The 13,397-nt window shown below is 36.8% G+C and overlaps 1 protein-coding gene across 1 annotated transcript in view; it reads right to left on the bottom strand.

Moving 5' to 3' along the window:
* LOC103152713 (calcium-dependent secretion activator 2-like) overlaps positions 1-13,397 on the bottom strand; it is a 220,452-nt gene that overhangs the window by 80,171 nt on the left and 126,884 nt on the right. The window contains exons 15-17 of the mRNA XM_016661313.1: positions 7,704-7,767; positions 5,161-5,284; positions 4,520-4,620 (exon numbers count right to left, since the gene is read on the bottom strand). Of these exons, the coding sequence (XP_016516799.1) occupies positions 4,520-4,620; positions 5,161-5,284; positions 7,704-7,767 (289 nt within the window). The remainder of the gene's footprint in view (positions 1-4,519; positions 4,621-5,160; positions 5,285-7,703; positions 7,768-13,397) is intronic.

Here is a 13,397-nt window from a genome sequence, read left to right as displayed (position 1 = left end):
CCTCGACTTCTGAACCTCTTCCACTCGAAGGGTGGAAGCATGGGGTTGAGATTGCAGGCTATCCTACTCAAGGTATCTTTCATTGAGCATTATCGTTGCTAATATTTTATTCTCAAAGTTTTGTGTTTAAACTTCTGGAATATCATTACTTAAATTTACTGGAGGTTAGCCTGTGATTGTCTTTATAAATGGAATATGAAATAATCGCATGAGAATTTGTATGAGTAGTGTTTTATTACACTGGTCCCCAAGACGGCACAGGAACTCAATATTAACAGTAATATAAACCACCTGGTGTTTCTTTTTTTTGTTTCAGACTCCAAGCAATCCTGACATCAACATGACCAGAGATGTTATCATTCGATGTTTGATGATGTACCTTGGGGAATCTACAGATGAACTCTTAAAAGAGTATGCTGTAAGTTGAATTAGATGTTAAAATATAAAGTAGGTGATTTCTCTCATCTCTTGTACTTGTTATTTGTTGGAAAGTCAAATCACAAAATAGTCATAACTGTATTTCTCCCAGTAGTTCTTGGCAAGGTATATCATTGTCCTCTGTTAAGTGTGTTTAAATTCTTATTTTCCATTAAGTAATTTTTAAATGCTAGTGCAGAATGCTATCTCAATTTGATTTCACCAACTGGCATAATTTAAAACTTGTCAGTAATTTATGTAATTTTTTTCCTAAGAATGCTTTACCTAACCATAACTTTTTTCTTTTTTTTTAAGTCTTGGCAATTTGTCCCTAAAAGTGAGCTAAGAAATGATGGCCAAGACGCTGCTTTGTGAATACAAAGACATTTTTACAGAAAGACTGAGGCAACGCAGAATAAGATATTAATCAAGACAGTGCCAGGAAGAAATAATAGTGTAATGGATTGATTTAATTTCAGAAACTTCATTTAGAAATATTTGTAACTGTTCAGCTCCTCATTGCATAATTGATTATAATATAATATATTATTATGATTGATATATATATATATATTTTTTTCCTTTTTAAATTATGTGCGGTTTTTTTTTTTTGTGTTATCTCAGATTTGTCTAAAACACTGACATAAATAGAGTGCATTACAAGCAACGGCTGACGAGCTCCAGATTTTCTTGTCCAAACAGTTGCAAGCAATTTGGGAAATGGAACCTTCTCCTTTGGCTGCACTGTCTGATATGCACAATGTTCTTGCTATTACAGGATGCTGATGAAGACAGTGTGTCACAGGACCTTGCTGTTCAAAGCCTGAAGATCTACAACATCAAAGCTAACACGTCAGAGGATCCAGACATCGGTATCGTGGTGGACGGCATGAAAATTCTAACTGCTCTGGGTAACTTTCCAAGGGCTTGCTCCCTGCTTGTTGGGTTGGCGTATGCTGTGAGTCTCGCCTATCCAAAGGAGCTCAGATACACGTTTGAAGTGTTTCAGAAACTTCTCCTCGGGCTGGATAGTTCAAAGCTCTCCCCAAAAGTGAACAGCCTCAGGAATAAACTACTGGCTTAAGAAAACGGACCCTTGCTAAACAAAAGGGAATAGACAAGTCACTGTCAAAACCAACACGCAAAACTTTGTGAAATGCTCGGTAAAGTTAGTTAAAATTAGGGTCATTTTCAGTTCAGTGGATTTCTGCATGTGTATTTTTTCTTGCAGTACATTGCAGTTAACCACCCTTTCTAAGGACTGACCCCTTGTTCTCATATGTGCCAATTATATGGCTTGGATCTGTTCAGGTCTGTCACATGAACCCTTGTCCCTTTTATACAGCATAGAGCATCCACTATTGCCTTTTTGGAGAGTCCATGCAGGCTTCACCACTGAAGGTTGATGATCTGCAGGCTGGAAAACTTTGTTGTGTTTTATTTGCACTTTATTTAATATGTTTTTTATTTTTCGAAAAGTGTCACGGAGCCAAGGGCCCCAACACAGTGACAAGATGTAGCATAAACATACAAAAAAAGAAAATGGAAGTTTTTATGCCTCAAAGGTCTCGCCCAACTCTCACATCTTGTCATGTGTTTTCCCCAGGTAAGTTTTATGTGCATACTTGTTTTGTGCTCTGCATGCCTTAAACATGCAGAGCACAAAAGTGAACATAAGAGTTCACTTTAAACATAAAGTGAACTCTTATGTGATTGATAAATTGTTGAAGCAAGTTTAACTGAGTCCACATTGATTGTTGTTGATGTGATGGTTCTAAAAAATCATGTTAACTATACTTTGAGCAGAGTGGCGCTATGTTTTTGACTTGATACTGATATATATTGCCCCTTCTCTGTTTTATTGTTGTATTTAGGAATTTTGCACTAGTTGGTGCTGGATAAACACGTTTTATAAAATTGCACAAATAAATGCTGCTGCTGTTTTATGCATTGTAATTTGTTATTTTTTGATGCCACTCAAGTTTGGTCAGGATATTGTGTAAATTAGACACAGAAAAATTATGGCAACAAAGTGACATTCAATATTATTGAATAGATTTAAAGTGCTATGATACAAATAAAAACTTAAAATTGATCAATTATTTTAGCTACAGATTAATAAGAACAACAGTTTTAATGTGTTGAATTAACCAATAATGTGCTACAATATGAGTTGATATTATTTGTATTATTTACTTAATCCAAATAATTTTTATGTTGATGTTTAGTAAATGTAAATCAATTTCACCCATTTAATTAATAAATATAAGTTAATTTCACCTAGATTATTAGTAAATATGATTAAATTTCCCCCAGATATTTAATAAATCTACATCATTTTTGCTCAGATACTTAGTAAATAAAAATTAGTTTTTCTTGTAAAATTGACTTGGATTTACTAAATATTTTTGGGCAATATAAATGATCATTTGCATTGATATTAATAAATCAAACACATTTCAGCTGTTGCTTTTATTAAGATGTACTTCATTTTTTTAAGTTAAGTTAAGTTAACATATTCAATACTTTTTAATCAAAATTGTAGAACTTAAATTCTATTCAATTATATTACGTGTCACTTTGTTGCCACAATTTTTTTAAGTAACCATTGGTCAAATTTTTCTCAGTGTGGGAGGAAAAGGAGAGAGTGCTATCGAGGGTGATGCCCAGACTCTTACCCTGACGGGCGGGAAAAATAGAGGTGTTATCAACTAGAAATGAGAAGTTACTAAGTTTACTTAATATTGATTTAGTGTCAATTAAGAGAAGTTCAATTTTATTGCAATTTAATTTAAGACAGTTAAGGGTGAATCAGTGTTTTATTTCAAGAAGACAGAGTGAGGGATGAAAGTGCAAGTGTAGAACTAGGTTTGGTTCAGAGATACAGTTCGGGGGCATCCACAGCAGTGAAACTGAATATGATATTTGCAAACAATATAACCAAAAGGGGAGAAGGTAAATGATGAACAGTAAGGGTCCCAGGACAGAGCCCTGGAGAACACCTGAGGTAACGGGAACAGAATGAAAGGGAAATGATTTTAACTGAACAAACTGAGTGCAGCCTGAAAAGTATGAATGAAACCAGTTCAGAGGTGTATTTACAACACCAAGAGAGGATAAACTGTCAAGGAGGATGTTATGTGAAGGCCGCAGTTCAAGATCAAGCAGAAGGAGCATGGATAATAAACCAGAGTCAGCACGAATTATGTTCCAGTTATTATGAATCAAAGGCAGTTCTAAACATGAACTTTTAGTCTTGGTTTAAAGAAACTCAGTGTTTTGGCTGCTTTGCAGATTTCTGGAAGTTTGTTCCAGATTTATGATACATAAAATCAGAATGCTGCTTCTCCAGTTCTCATGGAAACTGCCCTGTTTAGGTAGTTTTGTCGACTTCTGATCACTTGGAGAAATGTTCTCTGATTTCAAAACTGGCTGAAGGAGCACTTGTAATTCCAGTCTCAATTCAGGGAGAGACTGTGACAAGGTATGCAACTCAGATCCATGTGGACCAGGAGGAAGATGTGAGACTGTGTGGTCAAGGCCAAGCAGGTGAATCATTCATTATCTAAGTGTGATCGTTTCATTAAATTGTTTTTGTAGTTATTGTGCCCAGCCAGTAGACCTTTGGAAATAAAGTTTGAGAGCCCCTGGTGTACATGAATGAAGACAGCATGTGGGGTGTCTCAGTAGCCTAAGTTGTGAATGCTGCAAGCACCTAAGACAGATCACACTAAAGAAGAATCTTCAGACTGTAGGCCAATCAATTTAAATGCCCCAGGCAGGATGTAGGATCTTTTAAAGACCAATACCACTAATGACCAACTCCAAGTATCACTACATTCAGACAGCAGGCAAATGTGACCCAAATCTGTTATTTTGACCATGTATAACTTTTTCATGGTAGTTTGAATGGCTCAATTCTCTTTCCACCCCACTACTGACCTTCTCCCATGTAAAGACTATTTTTAAAAAAGAAGAATGACCTCTGTATTGCTGTATTGCCAAACATCTCTCCAATGCCATCCTCAGACCTCCACCTTTCAGGTGGTATAATTCCCTGCATCTTTGAATGGAAAGCAGATAAAGTACATGAAGTAAATACCTCAGAGTGATGTTCTTCATTCTGTTGTAGGACTTCAATGCACAGCTCTCCCAATCTCAACATATCCTCCAGTCTTTTCTCCGGGACTTCTTCTGGGTCCACTAACAAAGTTCAAACAAAGGAAGAATTAATCAGATTGCAAAGCTGTCATTAGAAACTCGCTCATCTTTCATATGTGAAAGCTAAGCTTTGACTTGGATCAAATACAGAGGCTATTTACGTACACTATACACTAAGTCCCACTTCCACAATGGTTCAAATTTTTTTGCTTTCTTACAGGACAAACTAGGACCGGTATGATTTTTACCAGTGTTTACAATATCATGGTATTATAATCTATAAATTCAGAGTTAACAAAGTAAATTCCCATTTTTTGAAAGATATTTCCAAAAGAAACAGTCTGACAAAATGCAAGAACACAGACTTTGTTGTTCACATATATGAACACGAGCAAATTATAAAAAGAAAGTCTTCTGATTCTCATACAGCTTGAAGAGAAAACTCTTCAAGCTGTATGGTCAACATATGGGCCTGGTTACTAAATCCAATAAGATCTTAGACTCAATAAATAGAAACAGGTGGTGACAATGCAGAATGTCCCAGTGTCATGAAACTCCAGTTCTAGCTTTGACAATTCCCACCATTGATCTGAGCATAGTCCATCAGTTGACTGTAGTTGATCTGGGATGCCTTTTCCAAACATTTCTGAACCCGTCTCTTTGTTTCCTCTGAAGGAACAGGTGTGGTGATGTCTTTCATGAGTACCTGAAAATACATTGTTATCCAGTTTTATGAAATTAGACTAAAAATTCTCTGGTAAAAAAAGTTTCTTAGTGACATCATTAATAATATTAGTGATGTCACCAACCTGCCCGTTCTTTGTAAAAACATCATCATCAGTGTCTGCTTGTGCAACAAATTATATCAAAATAGGGCCATTCCTACAGGCATTCAAAATATATTTGTCTTGCCATTCACAAAGAAGAATTGGGTTAATTGAGAGTATAAAAGATGAGGCTGATCTTGTCCAATGCAGCATCAGTCCTAATATTGACTTTATTCATAAATTAGACATCCACCTGTCCAAACACTATCCTACTTTATTGTTGCAGGTCATTTGTTAAACTCTTTTACTTTGGAGTGGAAGCTTGTACACTTAGTTAATAAAACATTTCGTGAACTCTAAACAAAACAGATTAGTTCATTCATTCTCATTAAGTTTTTCAAACTATCCATGGTTTAAACGTAGTGTTTCTACCTTATTTAATGACTCAATTTACTGTAAAACGACTGTAAATTTTACTGTCTCTTAAATATTTGTATCTAGTAGTTTTCAATGCAGTCAGAACGGTCTCTTTTAAATATTTGGCTGTTCAGGTAACAGGGGGGACTTTCTCTGCCATAATCCAAGAGCACACGTTTTCAGTCTGAAAGTAGGATTTCATGTCTTTTGTTCTCAAAACTTTTAATACTTTTGCACCTGTTCATTTTGAAAGCAGGACTTCATGTCTTTCTTCTCAAAACTTGTAATGCTTGTCCTCGCGCTCAGTCTCTGCTCGGACTTTCTGCTCGCTTACGAAACCTGTAACTGCCTTTTGACACAGTCGCCTGACAACCTCTCAGCCAATAGAATGAAAGTGTTGTACTAGGTGTGATTGTTTCCTTATAGCAGGTGAGCCTGTGTGGCTGCTACCGATTGTAGCAACCTGCGCCACCCACTGGATGTAGGGAGAAACAATGACGTCAGCTTTCTGCTCCGTAGTACATTAAACATTCGCCAGCTGTGCTACTGATCGCTAATAGCTACTGATCTTAGAACAGTGGCACAAAAGAGCTATGTGGCAGACTTAAAAATGTGCTTTGACTCAACATGTGAAACAGCCAATGTGGGACACACTCTGGTACTAATTATCAGTAAGGATCTAAAATGTGTTCTTAATTCAAACAGAGAAGCAGACTTACAGAAGTCCTTCTGGCAATTGCTAAGAAATGTATTGCAACAAAATGGAAATCAGACGCCCCCCTTCCAATTAAAATATGGATTTGTGAGATCGATGGCTGTGACCCTAGAAAAAATTGCCTGTTGGATGCAGAATAGAAGTAAGACTGTTTATAAAATATGCCAACCATTTTTAAGGTATATAAAAGCCGACCTGCACATTGGATTGACTGATCTTCCTGTAATCGATCTCACCCTATCTCTGATTTATATACATTATTATTTAATCTGTATTGATTACTCCTCTCACCACTTTACCCTCCTTCATCCTGTCATTTTTGTCTTTTTGTTGTTGTGTTATTATTGTAAATGTATTTTACTTTAGGTATGTCTCGTTATTTGAATTTTGCTGGATCCTGAACAGATTTTGTCCTGTCAGTTAATAATTGTGATGTTATTAAGAAATCCAAAATTAAGTATTCTAAAAAAAAGAGAAACTTTTTAACTAGTTTGAATAATAAAGTGATCTTCACTGCATGGTTACTCCAATTGTTTTAGAATGGATGTGGCCTGGAATATAATTGCATGATTGGACTGAATTGACTTTTTTTAGTAAAATGTCTTGAGACAACAAGTGTTGCGAGTTGTTGGTGTATAAATAAATATAATTGAATTTAGAAAATTACTGACAGCAGTACCAATAATTCTGCCACCAGGGATTATGCTTTTTGGTGTTTTTAGTCTTAGAATAAATGTAATCATACTAGAGAATGAATTTTTCTCAGTTTTCCAGTGAGGGGATAAGCAAACTGCATTAAGATACAAAATGTATCTAAAGAATTTATCTAAAGGCTTTTTACACATCTCCACTGCTGGCGCCATCAGATTTGTCAGTCAGCAGTGCAGAGGCAGCTCTGCTATGACTGAAAGCAAGTTCCAGCATGTCTGCACAAACACAAACTGCAGAATGGAAAAGTGTCTTGTACTAAATGCAGACACTTTCCCTGTTCAGAATCAAATTTCTCTTGAGAGAATGAGAAATAGGAGATTTTTAAAACATTTTTCAAAAGGATATTATGATATCCTTTTGAAAAATGTTTATATTCCATTATATATACCCTATTATATATTTAGGCAGCAGGTACAACTGGGGAGAAGCTCCTTAATCTCAGTGTTATGATTCCATGTAGGGATCCTGAGAATAGAAACATTAAACAGCAAAAGTACTTCAGAGTTTCCCCTTACTCGTTCCAGAAGCGAAAGTGTTGCTTTCAAGGCCCCATCTGGTCGTCCAAAGGGAAAGCAGTATCTGCAGATGAAAAATGGAGGTGGGCATCACATTAAGAAACAATCTCAAGGACAACTATGCAGAAAAGACGAGACAAAGAAAGATTGCAAAATTGGAGAAGCACAGTACATATTAGAGAGCATAAACAGATGGCTGCCTTCTTTTGTCTAATTACTTTGATGAAAGAAGCTTTTCTCACCTCCGTCTCCATCTGAACACAGATTTGGCAGTTCATGAAGGTTTCACATTGCTAATTGACAAGTGAACAGTACTTAATAAACAAAGGAAAGTGGTCACACAGGTCACCCATTTATGAGACAAAAAAACCCACAGGCAGATGTTCTGTTCTGAGGAACAGAAGTGATCCGACTAAGCGAATAAAAACAACCAAAAAAAAAAGAAAAGAAAAGAAAACAACCAGCCATGAACTTGGTTTGAAAATTCAGCACATTCATAAAGTCAGGAGTTCATGATGTTCATTTAAGAGAAAGAGAAAAATTCATTAAAAATCAGGGATTAAAAAAAATGTGTTTAGTTGAAGTTTTAATATAGGTATGCAATCGCAATCATAACACAAAAATATATGAATATAAATATGTGATGAAGTCAACTGGAAGCAACTAAAACAGCACTTTTGATTCAAGTACTGTAGACTGCTTAAAACACAAAAAATATGATATAACTAAAAACAAAGAATTTCAGTTAATACAGTCATATTCAATAAATTAGAATATACGTTTTGATAAGTCTTGTTTGCCAGATGACAAATTCCCTTTAGAAATAACCTGTAAGCAGGTATACGCCAGTGGAAGGACTTTAGAACTGGGTGATCTGCTCTATATTCCTGATTTTTGTGAGAACACCAGCAGCAGCGTTCTGGATCAGCTGCAGCTGGAGGATTGATTTTTTTAGGGAGACCTGTGAAGATACTGCAGCAGTAATCAATGTGACTAAAGATAAACTTTTGGGTGAGTTTCTCTAATCTTGTTGGAACATTAGTCCTTTAATTCTGGAGCGATAGAAGGCCGACTTTGTAACTGTCCTCATGTGACTCAAGTTTCAGGTCAGAGTCCATGACTAAACTCAGATTTCAGCCTGATCTCTAGTTTCCAGCTGTAATAACTGAAGCTGTGTGTTGACTAGTTACTGACTGAAGTTATTATTGTTCAAAGATAATAACTTTAGTTTTGTTTCTGTTTAGCTGGAGAAAGTTGTGGCACATCCACACAGTGATTTGTTCTAAGCATCTGTTTAGTGTTTGAATGGGTTTGGAGTCACCTGGTGACATGGTAATGTATAACTGTGTACCACCTGTGTAGCCATGGTAACTAATCTTACCTCCTGTTATAACCTGAGCCAGTAGGAGCATACAAATATTGAATCATAGTCCTAGGATTGAACCTTGGGATTCATTCATAGGGACCCGAGGACTTGAGAGTCCTACCCAGCTCTTCAGCTGTTCATAATAAGTCATGGTCATCAGTGCCAAGAGCTGCACTAAGGTCCAAGAGAAACAGAGCTGTGACGGTGTTTATATGGATGTCATTGGACACTTTGATAATACTGTGGTAACCATGGAAATCGGACATCAAAGCTGTTGGTTAAATAGTTTCCTATTGCTAGGAACCTAAATAACTGTTCAAACAAGTTTTTTAAATAATTTTGCTGATGAATGTAAAATTTGAGATTGTCCTGTAATTCTGATAAGAAGTGACTTATCCAGATATTTGTTTTTTTTTTTTTTATCAATGGTTTTGATCATGTTTTTAAAGCCTGGGGGTGGGGGAACTGATGAGAAGAATGAGTTTAATATCTAAAACAGTTCACATGCAATGACAGGTAGAACTTTCTTGACAAAATCAAGACAAGCTTTATTGGCTCATAATTCTAAGTTTTTGTGGTTGAGTTGTTAAAATCTAGCCATTTTCTCTGCATCTGTTATGTTTGGGCATAGCATTAATATTGGATTTACTGTTGATGTGCAGATTAACCCACACATATTTTGAATTTTCTCTGTAAAGAAGTTGGCAAATTCACTGCAGGTCCTGTTAGAGTGGAGTCCAGGTGCTGATGGTTGTTAAATCTGGCAACTGTGGTAAATAAAGCTTGAGCATTGTTGATGTTTTAGCTTATGATTTCAACAAATAATTGCTCTCTTACATGTTATGGTGTTAAGTGATAGCTTCACAGTCTTTCTATTTAGGTCTCATAACAAATGTAAAGGCAGGTTTTATGCCAATTTGGTTCTGCCCTTCTACAGAGACTTCATTCACTTCTTACTAGTTGAGTATTTCTTTATGGAAATTTCTTCCTACGAGATAAAATCTTCTATTTAATGGGAGAAATGGAATCAATTATATCTGAAATTTTAGAATGGAAGTTACCTACCAGTACATCTACAAGGCTACAGCATAGAAGTGAGGTGGAAGAGTAGATTTGATGAAAAGTTTCAACTGTGTGGAACGTTTGTAATGACTGTGTTGAATGTTGAACGTTTTTTAATAACGTGTTTGGCTAAGTCAGTCAATGGAGACTGAACTTTCAAAGATAAAGAAATGATCAAATGGGTTCACACCCTTATTGATGGTCAAATCCAGAATGCATCCTTGATTGAGTGTTGCCTGTTTGACACGTAAAGTCAGACCAAAGTTTTCAAGTATATCATACAGTTTTTTGGCATCCATGAATGGTTTGTGAGGGTCAGACCTGAACTCGGCTATTTGACAAACTCTAAATGTGACTTTTTCTCTGCTGCTTGTAACAGTAGTCACTGTAGCTAAAGAAAAAAAAGCAACATGACCACCAACACTTTGTCTCACAGTAAATAATTGTTTTGGAAAAATGTCACAAAAATACTAACTAAATTCTTCTATTTTCCTGTATGTTTTAGCTGATAAAGTTAATTCAAGAGCAATCACAGACTTTTCTCCACACTTTGCCCTCAGCTTCAGAAAATACTGAGCGGTGCTGAAAAATATTGGATAACTGGATTGTGATATTGCTTCCAGTAATATGTGATTGTCATTGTCTTGTATGTAGCCTTTATGGCAGGTATGTCTCATTGAAATGAAAAACATTTTTTAACAGCATCCTGAGCAAGACAGAGCAGTAAGCTGACAACCAAAACCCAAATAAAATGCAATATAGACAATAAAGGAAGGAAAATTCACACAGCGCAAATACTCATAATAAAAGTAAAAATAGTACTGAAATACAGCTTAATATTAGTCCAAGCTTAAATACATTACAAGAGACCATTTTCTTCAACTTTGACTTTGTCTTACACACAATTGTCTGAGTCACATGTGGTCATGTACTACAGTAAGACTCAATCCAACAGGCTGAGGAGCCTACTGGTATGCAAAGTGTAGATTCATGACAACAGAACAAATATTGCATTCCCAGTGTTCATTTATAAAACAATTTTAATGAAGACACTGATTTTGTCAACCCCGCCTCTCGCCCGGAACGTTAGCTGGAGATCAGCACCAGCAACCCTCCCAACCCCACTCAGGGACAAGGGTGTAAGAAAATGGATGGATGGGTTTTGTCATAATATGCTGTGCAACCCTTATATAAACACTATTTTGGCAGAAGTATTGGATTACACAAATGAATAACACACCCATTTATTTTAACACCTTTACCTCCTCTGCAGAGGTTTGCAACAAGGTTTAACAGGTTGGCTTTCTTAGCCAACCTGTTAAACCCAGAATGCAAAGGATCCCTGTCAAACATGGGGCAGGAGGGGAGCATTTCAAGTTGTCTGCAGAAGCTCCACATGTAGAAAATCTCTTGATTAAAGATCCTACAATTGAAGGGAATGATGTTCAAAAGTTTCCATAAAACATGCCATAAAAATAGTTAGGAAGCCATGTGAGTAGGACCAGAATAGAAAATCCTCTGTCATTAATTTCTTTCAATGCAAAGGCTGGCAAATTGAGAACATATGTAATCATGTAATCGGTAGACTACCATCTAATGGGGGTATAAACAGTGATATGAATTAAAGGCAATAAAGATTATAAGCTGTAATTAAGATTTCATTTCAATTATTTTGTGCTCCATCTAATCAAAACCAAACTGAGGAACTCCTGCTTTTGTCTGGGAGGACATTAGCCTAATCCCAACACTGTCTCGGCCATTATTTACCACTATTAGCCTCTTGCTGAGGTGAGTTAGTAATGACTCCCGCTGATAAACCCCCCAGGCCCTCAACTGGCCCCTCCTTCCTGCCCCAGGGCCAGATGGAGGGCCCCTCTGAGGCATGAAGTGTTTAAAGTGCTAAGCTTCAGAATATTTAATGGCACAGGTCCATTCAGATGAGTGTTGCTCAAGGTCTTGGGGCTGTTGCTTTCACACCACACTCACAATGAGTTCACACAGTGATGGCGGTGCTGAATGGTCACACAGATGCTAGGAGGTCTCAACAGCCACTGAACATGAATCTCCTGCACCTGTTGTGTGCCGCTGATGGGGATAAAATACCCCCACTGCTTTATGTCAACGGGAGGGTCATTTTAAAAGTTTTAGGTAGTTTTCCTCAGAGGACAAAGATTGTTTTTCTTCTGCAGTGTTTTTTGAAATTTGAAATGTAGAAGACAAATACAAACTTACAAATAATAATAATAAAAATCTCTATGCCTGCTAATTTTAACTACTCCAATGGTTTTAAAAGTGCCTGTAATGACATGAAGTATAAAGTACCAGAATTAGGAATGGGACATTTATTGATATCAAGGTACATTGCCTAAAGCTAATTCAGGACTTGCAATTGCTTAAAGGTGTATTGAATCCAGCACCTAGCTGCTTCTGGTAACATCTCCAAAATAAAAGATTGATCTTACAAGCTCAGCCTAGTAGGATGCTGTCAATTTTGTGAAATTTGCTTACTACAAAATTTTTCTACTTTTTCAGCCATGGTAACCTTGTTCAAAATCAGTATCTGACAATCCTCAATGACTCAGTAGAAGAAAACTGGGCTCCTTCTCCTGTTTCCTGAAAACATCTAAACTCTTATCCAAAAGGCTTCTCCGGTTCTGAGCTTGATTGGAATAAACAGACTTATAAATGGTCAGAACAATCATACTAACACAGTCACAAATTGGGTAATTTTGTCTCATATGTAGTCATTAGTCATAGGCCCTATCCTCTATTCAGCCCAACATTTGGGTCATTATTACCTGGCAATCCAAACATGTCTCTAAAAGTGCCATTTCAGTTATTTTGGTTTCATGTCCCAAGGTGTGGATTGCTGAAAAACCATCTGAACAGACAAGTCAGGGCTGCAGGGTAGAGTTTAGATTGGGCCTAAAAAATAAATAAATCCAAAACGACCCACTTCCAGAGCCCATAAGCAATGTGTCTGGGCCTGGTCTGACCCTACTAATTAACTTTAACTAGATGCTCAGGCCCCAATTAAACCACATGTATTATTTTGTTTTGCTTTTACTTTTAGAACACCATTTAACCCTCCCACAGTCTTAAAGCGACACTGAGATGGAGCGCTGCAGATGTCACAGTCGGACAGCAGGAAACAAAGGGGTGTCCCGTCAAACCCTCAGTTCCTGAAATCACACACACATAAAAAAAAACACATAAAAGTGTATGTGGGGTATGTGGGGTCAATAGAACCTCGCTGAACCGCGCAC

This window comes from Poecilia formosa, unplaced genomic scaffold, assembly GCF_000485575.1.
Source record: "Poecilia formosa unplaced genomic scaffold, Poecilia_formosa-5.1.2 Scaffold323, whole genome shotgun sequence".
NCBI classification, from domain to species: domain Eukaryota; kingdom Metazoa; phylum Chordata; class Actinopteri; order Cyprinodontiformes; family Poeciliidae; genus Poecilia; species Poecilia formosa.
The sequence above is the reverse complement of the archived record's forward strand: the minus strand, read 5'-3'. Positions and strand labels throughout refer to the sequence as shown.